General features: G+C 39.4%; 1 protein-coding gene across 1 annotated transcript; it reads left to right on the forward strand.

Annotated features, from left to right (window-relative positions):
- The first annotated feature begins 5,597 nt into the window (after positions 1 to 5,597).
- LOC140875388 (uridine/cytidine kinase UKL1, chloroplastic) lies at positions 5,598 to 15,747 on the forward strand. The gene is made up of 14 exons (XM_073279053.1): positions 5,598 to 5,875; positions 5,970 to 6,061; positions 6,506 to 6,575; positions 6,685 to 6,803; positions 7,010 to 7,106; positions 7,227 to 7,306; positions 7,759 to 7,953; positions 13,615 to 13,698; positions 13,787 to 13,847; positions 14,206 to 14,266; positions 14,565 to 14,658; positions 14,757 to 14,829; positions 14,933 to 15,015; positions 15,099 to 15,747. Exons 1-14 carry the CDS (start codon positions 5,716 to 5,718, stop codon positions 15,243 to 15,245), a joined length of 1,416 nt encoding a protein of 471 aa, XP_073135154.1. The 5' UTR covers positions 5,598 to 5,715; the 3' UTR covers positions 15,246 to 15,747.
- The last annotated feature ends 331 nt before the right edge of the window (positions 15,748 to 16,078 follow it).

Genomic DNA, 16,078 nt, shown 5'->3' on the forward strand with positions numbered 1-16,078 from the left:
TGAGGATATCCCCTCAGATGAAATCATATACGAAGAAGAGATATTGTTTAGTCGAGAAGTTTCTGAAGATGAATCAGAATCAGAGTAAAGAGGAAGTATTTCGCCATGAAACACATGAAAATTTGGCTGGGTTCTTTAGTCAAACCACGATATCTCATAATATGGTCCAAAGGATTATAAGAAAAAATCCAACATTACAGAAGTACCAAGAATTTTCGGCAGGACAAGTTGAAAGAGTCTTAGGAAACCTAGGGCTAAGACAAAGAAGACATAATTTGATTTATAAGGTATCCAGAAGGAAAATGGCGATCCCTATGAAACTAACCAGTAATCAAATTGAAATGCAGTTAATTCCCTTTGAAGAAATTCGAGAAGAATTACAGAAATTAAAAGCAGAAGTAGCAAAGACAATGTTTTGGATTCATATTGGAGCAATCCAGATTATGATCAAGGCTACTTTTAAAGAGGGAATAGATTTACCCATAGATATCGTAGTATGCGATAAAAGAATGGGGAATATACAAGATGCAGTTCTAGGAATTATCTCGGGAAATTTATGTGTAGAAAAAATTGTGGGAGTTATTTATCCAAGAATAGCCTACAATTTAGCTGATAGAGATTTTAGTCGAGCCTTGACTTTGCATCAAAACTTCAAGAAAAAAAAGACTAATGAAGGAAGGTAATAGACTATATTCTATTACGTATCAAATTTCATATGCTCTTTCTAATACTCACCATTCTGAATTATTTATTAGAAATGAGTTCATTGAAATTCCAGAGATCTTTGGGAAATTTGCTCAAGCAATATACCCGGAAAGAATCGAGTTTTCTTTAATTCAGGAAACAGACATTCAAATTCAAGACAGACCAGTTCTATACAGAGACCTTAAAATAGAACCCCGAAGGTTATCTTTCCAAGGAGACAGAATGACAAGCAGGAGATGGGACAAATCTCCTATTCAAGAAATTCCATCAGAAGAAAAAGAGTTTTCTATAATAGGAAAACTTAGATCTCCAGAAGGATGGAAAGAAGTGAAAATAGTATTCGAAATTTTAAGTCATCGGAACTTGTTCCCTTGTAACTCGATTTACTATTTGGAATAACAGGAAAAAAGAACTTACCAAGGAGTGATAAATATTGGAGAATTGGAAGTTCAAATCTGGGGAATTCTAGGAAAAGAAATGGATCAACTCATTATTGGTCTAGAATTCCTGGAGGACCATAAACCATGAAAAGGCCTTGAAAAAGGAATAGAGTTCATGACAAAAGAAAAGAATTGGAGAATTCAATAATAATTCTACGAAATCGAAAACCAAGAGAATTGGATAAGGGATAATCCCTTAATCAGATTCGAGAACTCTGTTCACAGACAGAGGAAGAAGCAACAATTGAAATTAGTAAGTCATGAACATGATTTACTAGAACGCATTGAAGAAGTAGAAAGGAGTAACCATACTCTACCTTCTGAGGCCTTAGGAAAACTAAAGGTAAATAGTCTTAATCGGATTACTGAGTTACAATACAGTCTGTTAAAAATGGCGGGGCCATTTAGTAATCCCTTTAAAAAATAACAACAAGTTCTTTCTCCATATACATTCCGATAGGAATGTTATATGAACAATATAAGGCTGAGTATTTTGCAACTTATATTGACTCGGGAGCAGGAATTTGTACAACAAAAAGAGGAGTCTTCCCTGAAGAATGTGAAGAGGAATTGCCAAAAATTGCTGGACGAGATTTCTCTCGAAGAATTTTAATTCTTTGCAAAGGAATAAAACAAGCAGAGATCCCTATGGGAGGTGCAGGTCAAACACCTTGGTACAAGGTAAAAACACCACCAATCTATTTCCATGATACAGGAGCTGATATCCTGTTAGAAAATAACTTCTTACAAATTTTTAAGAAGTACACACAAGACAATGAGTCAAGAAGACTTATGTTCACTACAATTTATGATCATAAAATTATCATTCAAAGACTCAAGGTTTATTTTTATCGACAATTGCCGATAATATTTCACAGCCAACGTGGTGATAAAGGACAACTTTTTCACCTAAAAATGAAAGATTTTAGCATAAGTCTTGGAGTAGTTAATTTTGCAGGGATGTTCATTAACAATCTAGCAATGTACAAAAAAGTGTTCAGTCCTTTGTTAAAAAAGGATGCTAGGTTTATATGGACCGATGACCATACTCAAGGGGTAAACCAATTAAAATAGATATGTAAGAATCTTCCAAAAATGGATATACCCGTAGATGAAGATGATTTGGTATTATTTATGGATGTCAGTGACGATTGGTGGGCAGCAGTCCTTACCAAGATCACTCCAGATGGGAAAATACCATGCAGATACTGTAGCGGTCTTTTTTCAGAATCTGAGGCCATTAGATGACATATCAACGAGAAGGAATTTTATGCAGTTAAAAGGGCTTTTGAAAAATGACCATTATTTTTACTTGCTAAAAAATTCACTCTGAAGGTTGATAACACCCAGGTAAAAGCTTTTCTAAAAAATAAGATTGAATCTAAACCTGAGAAAGCTAGGTTATTAAGATGGCAAGAATTATGTCAAAATTATATTTTTGATATTGTTATTATTAAATCTCATGAAAATATTCTTGCAGATTTTTTAACAAGAGATGAGATGGAAGGCAGTGACGTGGATTCCATCATGAAAATGCAGAGGCATCTTAGGGAACACCTTGGGTTGCTTCAAAACGAGTTCAACCAGTTAGCCATTAATGCTAAAATGGCCGGCAGGTTACAACAAGCTGATCGGATCAAAGTATCTAATCGATGTTGAGGAATCTAAAACTCAAGAAACAAGTGCTAATCTATCATCAACCTTTGATGATCTGGATGAAGCAACAATTGATGAGGATAACTCATCAAGTCAACCCTCCGCCTCTGGGGTAAAAGAGGAAGAGATCAATCTTAGGCCCAACACTGGCAAGGGCAAATCTAAGATTGATACTAATCCATCTATTATTTCTTCATTCCAGGTTTATCAACAAAGGTGGGAGAAATTGAATACAAGGAGTAAAATCAACCCGAACACTTGCAGGGTTGATGTTGCAGGAATATATCCAAGAGTTTGGCTAAAAAACAATGTCAATCCTAAAGATGTAAAAATCTGGTATGAATTTGGGGCTTTGGCCTCAGTTTATACAACATCACCAAGCTTCCCGGAGATATCACAGTTACCAAAATGGATCCAGGAAGCAGTCCAAGAAACATGGGCAAATAATGATCATTTGGCCAGAGAAGATGTGCTTGAGTTATACTTTTTCAGTGCAGCTCTAGAACCAACAGTGAAAGGATCACACAAACCCTTTTATTTTATCAAGCTGAGGAGACCTGATATAAACAGTCATAAATTTATCAAGGATCCTAAAACTGAAGAAATACCTTTGGTGTCCACTTTCGGGGAAAATGAGATTTCAACCAGAAGGGCATGGGGTATTTGGGTCTGTCTTACTGAGATGGATAAAGTCAAGTTTCCATTCAAATTTTATCAAAATTCTGTGAATGGATCGTTCCTGTTAAACACAATGACAGAAAAAACTACAGCATTTGCGGAAGAACTCTTCGAAAAGAAGAGAAATCTTTTGTGGAACAACAAGCTGTCGGGGAGTAAAGAAACTCACCGAAAATTCTGTAACATGACTCATATTGGACGATGGTCAGAGAATATCTGCCCAGAATGCCCAAATCAGAAGGAGCCAGAATTTGGAAAAACCTTTAGACCCCAAACGGATCGAAAGGATTTTTCCGAGACAAGCAAAGGTGGACAAAGACCACCGAAGATGCGTTTTCACAGGGGCCTACTTCAAAAGCAAAAGATGCCCCGACAATAGTAAAACAGACATGTGAGGAGAATAAAGCCAAAAAAAGTGGTAGACATGTGATTCCTCCACTAGTAAAATATGTCATCAATAATGGCATAAAAAATTCAAGACAGCTGCCTCCTGTACTAGTAAAAGATGCCATCAATAATGACATAAAGAAATACAAGACAGCTGTGAGATTCCCTGAAGTTTCTCGGTGAAACGAGTGGAACTACAGCTATAAATACATGTATTTGAGGAAGCTGAAGATACCGATCATTCCCTTCAGTTTTCTTACAAATAAATTGTTGTAATATTTCTCTCTCTTTGTATTAAGTTTTTTTTTTTTATGTATTTCAAGAACAAGGCTACTATGAGTAGCTAAACAAGTTGTCTTCTCCTCTTCAAAGGAGTTGATTTATGTAATAATATTATGTCTGAATAAATTTCCTAAATCTCTCGGTCTTTCATGTTCATATTTTATAATTAAATTTATATACCATACGCCTTAAGGTAGAAAACGAATTAAGGCTGTGTTGGGTGTCATTGAAGGAGCTTGTGCAGAAACCATCTGTTGCGACTGCGTGGTTGGAGTGTGAGGAGCACTTCGTAAAACTCAGCAGGTATGACCCGACGACATTATGGCCAAAAAAGTATTTAAATTTAATTCATCTTACGGAAGCATGTTGGACCCAAATCTGGAGTATATCGGCTGGAAACCTTGCTTAACTAATAGTCTTGCATGACCGGGACTGGTTCGATAGGTATAACAAAACCACGTACAAAGGATTAGTTTTAATTATATTTTAATTCAAATATGGAGACCACTAGGGAGTGAAAATAAAGAAAGAGGTGGGTAGGGAGTTAAGTTAAAGAGAAGTTTGGTAGTGGAGAGTTTAAAATAATTTGCCCTTAAGAAGCCGCGGATATTTTTTAACAAAATCAATTTTAAAATATTAATTAAGAAACCACCGGGATTCCATTTGCTAGGGTTTTCGAACAGTTGGCAGAGGCAAATGGGCTCCGTGGCCACCAAAAATCCACCAGCTCCGAGCAGCAGCCTTTGTGCGATTTCGTCAAATTCTTCACCAAATTCTTCTAACATCAGTTGAGTCAGCTGTCAAAATCAACCAGCTCAACTTCAACCTCGACACCACCAAAGAGATCGACGCGTGGATTATACTACGGGCTACTACTACTAACATGGAACACATCAAAACCAAATACACCACCATCAATTGACCATGGGAGATGTCCGATTATGCTTGATTTGGAAAGATAAGTTCATAGGTTAGAGTTTGGTTGAGACAAAGGGAAGAAAAAGAAATATGGGTTAAGGACAATGAATTTCATCTTATTATTTATGTGGGGGCAATTTTGTCATTTTGATTTTTTATTTGACTAAAAATTGAGTTAGGGTGCGTGCGCTATCGATTCGAAAACACGAGGGTTTTTAGCTCAAAAAAATTTTACAAAAAATTACAGCAAAGCCGAAATTTTACATGAGTGATATATGCAATTTTTTTAATTTTATAATTACACATTTCTTTCTTCTAGGCACTATCCCGCTAAAAAAAAACCCCACTCGATGTTTTACTTTAAAAAAAATATTAAAAAAAATAAAACTTCTCTTTTTTGCACCAAAAGACGCGTGGACATGTTATTAATTTAATTTCCTGTATTCAAGTTATGTTTATCCATTTCAGTATTTTATTTATTTATTTATTTATACGTAGTAATTAAGAATTTAATTGTATGTAAACGTTTTAATTGCCGGATCGGGTGTTCTCCAGTAAGCCAATCGTATACCATTACAGCGCTGCCGCTTCCTCCGCCTCCGCCTCCGCCTCCGCCTCCGCCTCGTAATTACCGGAGACTGACACAAAGATGACGGAGGGGACCAAGTCCATTGACTATGTAATGGAGGCGTCCTCCGGTCCACACTTCTCCGGCCTTAGACTCTCTCCCGCTGCTTCTCCGCCCACCTCCGCCACTCCCGATTCTCGCACCGCAGATTCCACGCCTCACAAACAGCCATTTGTCATCGGTAATTTGTTTTGAATCTCTCAATTAATTGATCGTCCTTCTACCTTATTTGTTGGACTGATACTCCATGATTTTTGGTTTGCGGTCTGGAGCAGGGGTTTCGGGTGGAACAGCCTCAGGGAAGACCACGGTTTGTGATATGATCATTCAGCAACTTCATGATCATCGAGTCGTGCTCGTCAATCAGGTTCTTTTTTGCCGGCTTTGCAATTTTGTTTCTTTCAAGTGAATGCTATGTAACGCGTGGAATCTTAGGAGTTATAAGCATGGTTTGCCGTTGTGGCCGTGGAACGGCCGGAACCGCTGTTTTGGAACGGGAAGGTAGCTGTCACGGTAGAGCTCCAGGCTGAAACAGTTAAATTACTATTAACGCTGTTTTTGGATGGAGTATCAAGCCGTCGCAGAACAGACTGTTTGCAGCAGTGCGGAGCGACATTTGAATTTGTTTCCAATCTCAGGATGGTTTCATGAACTGTACATGGAGCTGGAACCATAGCCCTCACTACGGCCTCCTCGACCATTTCGGCGAACCATGGTTATAAGTAGGTTTGGTATGATGCAGTAAAACAATGTGTTATCAGCGTCACTTAAGTAGCACAACTATTTTCAAATTTTTAAAATTATTTTGCAGGATTCTTTCTATAGAGGATTGACTCAGGAGGAGTTGAAACGTGTCCACGAGTATAATTTTGATCATCCAGGTGATAAATTAGACTTGCTGATATTTTTAGAATTGCGACTATTTTTGGTGCTACATGAATTTCTGTAGAGACTATTCAGTGGTCAAGTTTCACATTGGGTTTCTTTCAGATGCTTTTGACACAGAACAGCTTCTTGAGTGCGTTGAAACTCTCAAGAATGGGCAGCCAGTCCATGTACCAATATATGACTTCAAAACTCATCAAAGGTGTTCAGATAGCTTCCGCCAGGTGCTCAATTTTAACCTCTAGGATTGCTTGGAGTGTGCATCAGGAATATGGCCTTTTTAGTTTCTGATCTGTTGTATTCAGCAACCATTGGAATTTGTATTCAAAATAATGGAAGAAACCTAAGCAATTTTGTTCAATGCATCGGATTGTCCTAGTGCTTAGAGGTACTGTTTAGATTTCCTTAAATTTAGAGCCATCTGTCCCAGGTGAATGCATCTGATGTAATCATATTGGAAGGAATTCTCATTTTCCATGACCAGAGAGTGCGGAAATTGATGAACATGAAGATATTCGTTGACACAGGTGGACTTTGAACTAGTTGTGCATAAGCTCATTTTATCTTTTGAATATTTATGTGTCCGAAGTTGCTTTTTCTTCATAGTGGACTCATCTCTGGATTATCCTAATGATTTATTGATTCAGATGCTGATGTGAGACTTGCTCGTAGAATCAGACGGGATACTGTTCAAAGGGGTAGGGACATAGACTCTGTTCTTGAACAGGCAAGCCTCTTGTTTCTTCTGACTTTCGAGGAGATAACGATGATGGTGTTTCGTGTTGTGACCTTTGATATGGAATTTTCATATTGGATTTCAGATGTGTGGGAAGGAAATGGAACAATGCCATTTGATATACCTTAATAAAACTTGAACATGCTTGAACAGCTTGTTTTGTGATCAATAGTGATAATGTTTTAAAAGGATGGAGTAGATAGAAGTAATGTGTTGATGGCACAAAAGTGTTTATTCAATAACTTTGTGATGTAACTGCATATGATTTCATAATGTAATTAATGCTAATTTGTTTTCGAAGGAATCTGTTACTTGTCTTGGTTGTAGTCAATGTCACTTATAATGGGTATAGCAACTTGTAATTTTTGAGTCTTCGTGATTGTTTTTTTGTACTTCCAGCCTCCTTAATACATGTTTTGGCAAAAACTATGCTTTGTGTACAGTATGCAAAATTCGTTAAGCCTGCATTTGATGATTTTGTTCTGCCGTCCAAGAAATATGCTGATGTTATTATCCCCCGTGGAGGTGACAATCACGTAGCAGTCGATTTGATTGTTCAACATATCCACACCAAGCTTGGCCAACATGACCTATGTAAGATATATCCGAATGTGTATGTTATCCAGTCGACATTCCAGGTACATCTTCTAGCTTGTTCTTGATTCACTGTTCTTTCTTGATATTTTAGGTCTGAAAAGACTCATCACGAAATTTACTTCTATAATGAGAGCTCTCTTTTTAGCTCTCACTTCTCCAATTGTGGATAGACATGACTGGGTAGATTAATTTTGAAAAATGATTAAATTGTTATGAGATATGGCTGTTCCCTTGATTTTGTTAAAATAAATCTTTGAGGGGAAAGAAAAACTTTGGTCTTTGTCATATCTGCTTTATGAGCTGCATGTCATATCTCATATAGACTGGAAAGTTCATGGAAGTCAAATTGATAAAAGTTTGTGCTTGATATGAACTATGACTGGGAAACCAAAATCATACCTGATTCGTGCATCCTTCTCCAACAACTTTCACTTATAAAAGTTCGAAGTTCATAAAATAAGAGTTTGGAATTAAGAAACTAGTATTTACTGTTCAACTATATGGATAGAATTGATGTTTGGAGATAAAAATTGTGTTAAACAATGTAATTTTGTTGTCGTCTGTTGTGAAAAAGAAGAATGAACAACAATCACTACGATATCAAAGATGTTACCCAACCAATAAAAGCTAATAATATTGCAATATTCCCAGAGTTAAACTCTGTAATACAAATATACCCTAGCCTCAGCTAGTAAACACTCACAAAACAAAATGATAACAGAATAATTCCACTGATGATCTGCTTCTCCACTTTATACGTCACTTTACTCATCACGTGGAGGTCCCCTCTTCTTTCTCTCATAGACATTTTATAATGGGCCTTTCTTCCTGGACTGGGCCTGTTTCATGGTTGTCACCATTTTCTTCATAAACTGATATATGCTCCTGATCTTGGCCTATCTTAGACGGGCCTGTAACAATTCCTTCCTCCTCAAAAATGGTCTTGTCCTCAAGACCAAAAGCCGGAAATTGGGACTGGAAATCATCAGCTAGCTTCCAAGTGGCATCTTCCAATGGCCGGTTCTTCCATTGCACTAGCACTTGCATGACCAACTTCCCATGCTTCCTCCTTTATCTTTTATCCACAATCTTTTCTGGCTCAAAAGTCAGAGAAAAATCAGAATCTAAGGAAGAAGGCAACTCTTCGGTTGTTTCAGTAGCAAAACACCGGAGATAAGTTTTAAGACATTTATTTAAAGCCTCACTCTGGCCATCCGTCTCCGGGTGATAAGACGAACTCATTTTCAGTCTAGTCCCTTGCAATCTAAAGAACTCCTTCCAGAAGAGACTCATGAATATTGAGTCTCTGTCACTAACAATGGACTTAGGCACGCCGTGTAACTTGACCACTTCCTTAATAAACACTTCGGCTACTGTCTTAGCAGAAAATGGGTGCTTGAGTAATAAAAATGGCCATATTTTGATAGTCGATCAATGACCACAAATATTACGTCAAACCCTTTGGATTTCGGCAGGCCCGTAATAAAATCCATTGCAATGTCCTCCCATATAGCTGTAGGAATAGGCAAGGGTTGCAAGAGCCCTGCTGGAAACAAAGCTTGATATTTCTGCTTTTGGCATTCTAAACAAGCTGCCACAAATTGATATACATCAGCTTTCATGCCTGGCCAAAAAAACGAACCAGCCACCCTCTTTAAAGTTCTGAGTGCACCAGAATGCCCTCCTACTGGAGTAATATGCAACTCGTCAAGTATTTTTTGAACCCATGCAGTATTTCTGGGAATTACCAACCTATCTTTGTAGAGTAAACAACCATTTGTCACCGTATAGAATTTAGGAGGTGAAATATTTTGTGTTACCCGCTGCTTGTATTCTCTCAGAACTGGATCTTGCTCTACGGCCTGCTGTAACTCATCATATTCAATCCACAGTGGCATCGAAATAGAGTGTAACCCCACTGATTCTTCTCGCCGAGATAGTGCATCCGCAGCCCCATTATGTATACCAGCCTTATGCTTAATTTCGAATTCATAGCCTATCAATTTTACAAGCCAATGTTGTTGATCTGGTGTGGAGATTCTCTGCTGTAGGAGTGTTCTGAGGGACTTATGATCAGTCATAACCAAAAACTTGCGGCCTACTAGATATGGACGCCAATGTTGGATAGCCATGACTAGTGCCATCAATTCTTTCTCATATGTGGACTTAGCCAAGGTGCGCTCCGCCAAAGCCTTGCTGTAATAAGCAATTGGCTGTCCTGCTTGAGTTAGAACAGCGCCTATTCCAACCCCCGAGGCATCGCATTCAATAACAAACTCTTTTGAAAAATCCGGCATGCGCAAAACTGGAGCAGAGATTAGAGCCTGTTTCAAAGCTTCAAAAGAAGCTTGTGCACTTGTAGTCCACCCAAAACTGTTCTTTTTCAACTCATCAGTTAAAGGCCTCGCAACCTTGCCATAGTCTTTAATAAATTTTCTGTAGTATCCCGTTAAGCCCAGAAATCCTCGTATTCCTTTAGTATTTCGAGGTAATGGCCAGTGCTTTATACTTTCAATTTTCTTGGGGTCTACTTCCATGCCTTGTGTTGTGATAATATGCCCCAAGTACTCAATTTGTTGTAACCCGAACTGACATTTTTTTTTGTTCAACACCAACTGGTTCGTCCTCAAAATATCCAAGACAATTCTTAAATGCATCAAATGATCTCTCCAACTTTTACTGTAAACTAAAATGTCGTCAAAGAATACCAAAATAAATTTTCGCAAGTAGGGGCGAAATACCTCATTCATAATGGATTGAAAAGTAGCTGGAGCGTTCTTGAGACCAAACGGCATGACAAGGAATTCATAATGCCCCGTATGTGTTCTGAACGCTGTTTTAGACACATCCTCAGGTTTAACTCGAATTTGGTGATACCCGGAACGTAAATCCAACTTAGAATAAAACTGAGCACCATAAAGTTCATCCAACAATTCATCAACAATTGGAATGGGGTATTTGTTGCCACTGTTATCTCATTTAAAGCTCTGTAGTCAACACAAAATCGCCAACTCCCGTCTTTTTTTTAACTAAGATGACAGGGCTGGAATAGGGACTAGCACTTGGTTGTATGATCCCTGCTGTCAACATTTCAGATGCCAATCTTTCTATTTCATCTTTCTGACTGTGCCCATAGCGATAGGGTCGAACAGACACGGGAGCACTGCCTTTTTTAACCACTATGGTGTGGTCCTTGCTACGATGAGGAGGCAACCCCTGAGGCTCATCAAAAACTTGCGCATACGGCGCTAATAGCACCTTCAAGTCATCCTGCCACACAACTCCCTCACGTTGTTCCTCACTCGTATCATCGGCTGTCCATCGAGTCCACACTGCTCCACAATATTCTACATCCACCGTCTTGACAATTGATTGCAACGAAACAATGGTTCTCTGTAAAGAAGAATCCCCTTGTAGGGTGACTATTTGAGAGCCCACATTGAACTTCATGTGCATCTCCTTCCAGTTAACCATCACATCTCCTAAAGTACGAAGCCAGTTAACCCCCAATATCAAATCCACCCCGCCTAACCCAAATACATAACTATCAATCTGCATCGTATAATCGCCCAACTGTGCTGGCAGAGCTCGACATATTCCCTGCCCCGAAACGCGACCACCATCTCCCAAACACACTCCAAACCGCACCGCTTCATCTACCTCCATACCTAACTTGACGATTAATTCCCAAGATATGAAGTTGTGGCTAGCCCCACTGTCAACCATGGCTATAATGTCTTGCCTGCCTAATCGGGCCCGTAACTTCATAGTTTGGGGCTGATTTAGGCCCCCAACAGAATAGAGGGGAAGCTCAAGAGTGTTGTATTCTGGACATTCTTCACCCACCTTCTCCTCCTGGATCTTCTCAACGGTAACACAATCTGTATTATCATTGTCCTCCTGTTCTTCTCCGTCATACTCATCTTCTGCAAAATAGATCACACGCATCGTCTTGTTATGACATTTGTGAAGTGGGTGATAAGGGTCACCACACTTGAAGCAAAGACCCTTTTCTTTCCGAGTGAGATATTCTTGGGGTGAATATATTTTCCCTTCTCGACCGCCTTGATGATACAGGCGATTTCCTCCTCCCTTCTCTGGCGTTGTCGGTGGTTGAGATGGACCCGGAGATCGGGTTTGGATGATTTTCTTTGTGGACTGATCCCAAGATCCCCCACTCCGAGAAGGGTTAGGGCTGAAAGTAGTGGGCTTAATCCTGGTGTCCATGGGTTGGGCCCGGCCTGCCCAACCAGTAGTATAACCTTTAGGTTCCCACTTCTGGCCCATCGAAAAATACCCATGGCGATTGTCCAAAAAATCACCGAACAGTTCTTCTTCAATTGCACGCGCCAAATCCATTGCACGCATGATGGACTGTGGCTCGTGAATACCGATCCGCCGCCGTGTCTCCTCGCGCAACCCACCCAGAAAATAGCCTAACGCCTGGTCCTCCGGGATATTCCTGATTTGAGATAACAGTATCTCAAATTGCTCAATATAGGCGTCCACGGGCTGTCGTTCTTGGCGTAGACGTACCAATATCTCGAATGGATTTGCAGCCAAGCCGCCCCATAACGTTTCACCAATTCACCAGCAAATCGCTCCCAACTCATGTTGGGAATCTTCGTATTCACCCACCGGAACCAATGCGACGTCACCCCTTCCATGGCGATATGGGCCAGTTTCAAGCGATTGCTAGGGGCCGTGTTCTGCAAATCAAAATATTGTTCCATCTTGCTTAACCACCCTATGGGATCTGAACCATCAAATCCAGGTAACTCGATCCTTCTTAAAGCTTGGTGTAGCTCATTAGGGTGATGGTTTTGGTTACAACTCACGTCCTCCGTCGTAATTTCTGGAGGTTCTTGGCCGGAATCTTGTTGATGTCCAGAAAGCAAGGAGTCGTCCCTCATCCCTCCCTGTCCGTGGATCATCTGCTCAACCAATGATTTGAGTTCCAGAAGATCGGTGACCTTCTTGGATATGGCTGCAACATCGCCCTGCACCTTCGCCATTTCTCCCACCGATCGATTAAGTGATGCTATATCCCCCTGCACCATAAACATCTGATCCTGTAGCCCGGTCACCATTCTCTCCATAGCCTCCATCTTAGTTTCTGAACGGGTGCTGGCCATCTTTCTCAGTGTCGTGCCGGCAGGTCGGACCAATTTGTTGTGAAAAAGAAGAATGAACGACAATCACCACGATATCAAAGATGTTACCCAACCAATAAAAGCTAATAATATTGCAATATTCCCAGAGTTAAACTCTGTAATACAAATATACCCTAGCCTCAGCTAGTAAACACTCACAAAACAAAATGATAACAGAATAATTCCACTGATGATCTGCTTCTCCACTTTATACGTCACTTTACTCATCACGTGGAGGTCCCCTCTTCTTTCTCTCATAGACATATTTTATAATGTGCCTTTCTTCCTGGACTGGGCCTGTTTCATGGTTGTCACCCTTTTCTTCATAAACTGATATATGCTCCTGATCTTGGCCTATCTTAGACGGGCCTGTAACATCGTCATAATAAAATAAAAAGCTGGGACCCTGTATGAGCGATTTTAGTATGCGTATGTCTTTTATCTACCCTGCCTTCTATCAGTTTTAATTGCTGGCTACTTATTTCACTCTGTACCTTGTTTCCGTGTTTGTAATGAAATTTACCTATCACTTGTATTTTTTTGTTACAGATAAGAGGTATGCATACTCTGATTCGAGATCGGGATACATCAAAACACGATTTTGTGTTTTATTCGGATAGGCTTATCCGACTGGTAAACTTTTAGGCCTTTCTCATAAAAAGACAACCAAATGCTACTTGCAAGGTGACCCAATACTCTCTTACATAATCTTATATTTCAGGTTGTGGAGCTTGGTCTCGGTCATTTACCCTTCACGGAAAAGCAAGTGATCACTCCTACAGGTTTGTTAGAATATAGTCGAGAACCAAGAGAAATATGCCTTAACTGCATTTCCTCTCGACCACTCTGTAAAATATCAATGCCTTCTCTTCTCATGTTGAGGAAAAATGTCATGTAAAGAAAATATCACGCGTGTCCCTCCTAGAGATTTCTATGAAATTGCTTATTACATGCTACAGTAGAAATAATGCTATTGGGATTAGCTATGAAATATCAGAAATCACAATCACCTGAGTGGTATTTCATTTTTTTGTGATTGGATATCTTTTATACTGTGCTCTTATCCGCCTATCTGCATGACCACTTAGTTTCTCTACATGAAAGTTATTATATTTGAAACTGTGTGTTGTTCTGTTTCAGGATCAGCGTACTCTGGTGTAGACTTTTGCAAGAAATTGTGTGGAGTATCCATTGTACGAAGGTAAGGGAACAAGTCCGACATCGTTCTACTTGCAATTGTCTAAATATAGAAAACACCCATGAGAAGAAAAGGTTGAGTTTGTATGATTTGTACAGAGGCAGGCTGACAGTTTTAAAAGGGATCCATTGTTTTGAGAACCTTTTCTCAGAATTTAATGGTTTGACCTTTGGTTTCGTCTTGCCCACATTCTTTTCTATAGAGGGGAGGAAATGCGTATATTTTTTTAAACTGTTCATATGGCCATGATTATTTTAAAAATAATTCAGTTAGTTTTCTTTTGTCCTATTCTAACTCGCAGTGGGGAAAGCATGGAAAATGCACTCCGTGCTTGTTGCAAAGGGATTAAAATAGGGAAAATTCTGATTCACCGTGATGGTGACAACGGGAAGCAGGTTTGTCTCACTCTGTCATTTATATTGAACCTCCATTGTATGTTTTTGGTGGAATCTCTGCTCAGAAATATATTAATCAGTCTCTCCTACCCAAATAGCTTATATACGAAAAACTTCCAAAAGACATCTGTGAACGCCATGTCCTATTGCTGGATCCAGTTCTTGCTACAGGTAGCAATTTCACACGAAACGTATCTCCTAAAACTTTGAATTATTTGAACTATTACGTACTATGTTCTTCTGGAATCAGACGCCATTGATTTGTATTTTCCAGGTAACTCTGCTAATCAGGCAATCGACTTGCTCATACAAAAAGGGGTTCCAGAGTCTCACATCATATTCCTGAACCTCATATCAGTGAGTAATAAGATTCTTTTCCCTGGCAAGAAAAGTCATTCGTATATGGGCCATAAAATTTTCTTCTATATGTTTCTGTGTAGGCACCAGAGGGAATACACTGTGTTTGCAAACGCTTCCCATCCTTAAAGATTGTGACCTCAGAGATTGATGTGGCGCTGAATGAAGAATTTCGTGTGATACCAGGTCTGGGAGAATTTGGTGATCGTTACTTCGGGACAGATGACTAGTATTTGTGAACAAACGTGACCTGCGGAACCGCAGAAGAAAAGTAGATCAAGGGCTTGAATTTGAGCGAGGTGCATCGGTTTTCAGAAAAGAAAAAAAAAACTAAGCTTTTCTTTGTGGAGGAGCAGGAGAAATGATTTCATGTCAAGACTAGACTCACTGTAATTAATATAATTTTATGGATCATCGACAGCATGCCCATAGGTCGGTCAGTCAATGGGGCTAATTTACTCGAGTTGCCTGCTTTTTCTGTTTTTCCACGGAGGCACCCACCCCCAGATCTGGTTTATCGATTAAACTCTGGACTGAACCATTTCAGTTCTTTTGGAAAGGTCTTTTCCTGTTTTAAGTGAAATTTGAAGTTATGAGAATTTGTTTAGAAAATATAAATGAGAATCTGATTGGAAATAATGAGGAAGGGGAAGGTCCTATCTAAAATGTATCTGAATCATGAAATCTGTTTTCTACCATACATTTTACCAAGAGTCACGCCAAATTTTGTGGGTGGACTTGCGCATGTTTTCAATTGTTTCTTTACAATTCGTCAGAGTCACCAAGTGTAAAATGCTGGGTCATGAGGTGAATCAAAATCATACACCCTTACATTTTAGCTGCTCTCTTTTTTAGATTAAGAATGGATGTTATATCGCTGGTTTTCGTTTCTTGTACATTTGTTTTTGTTCTGTGCGCGAAAATTCGATTTTAGTTGCAAAGGGAATGAGAAGAATCCACTGCTGATATTCAAAGACAATCTAATTGATCCTTGGAGAAAGGCACTCCTCTTGCGGAGGAAACGTTGGCTGTAGATGGAGTGGCGTAACCTGCTGTAACAGAA

Source organism: Henckelia pumila, chromosome 1, assembly GCF_033568475.1.
Source record: "Henckelia pumila isolate YLH828 chromosome 1, ASM3356847v2, whole genome shotgun sequence".
Taxonomy (NCBI): domain Eukaryota; kingdom Viridiplantae; phylum Streptophyta; class Magnoliopsida; order Lamiales; family Gesneriaceae; genus Henckelia; species Henckelia pumila.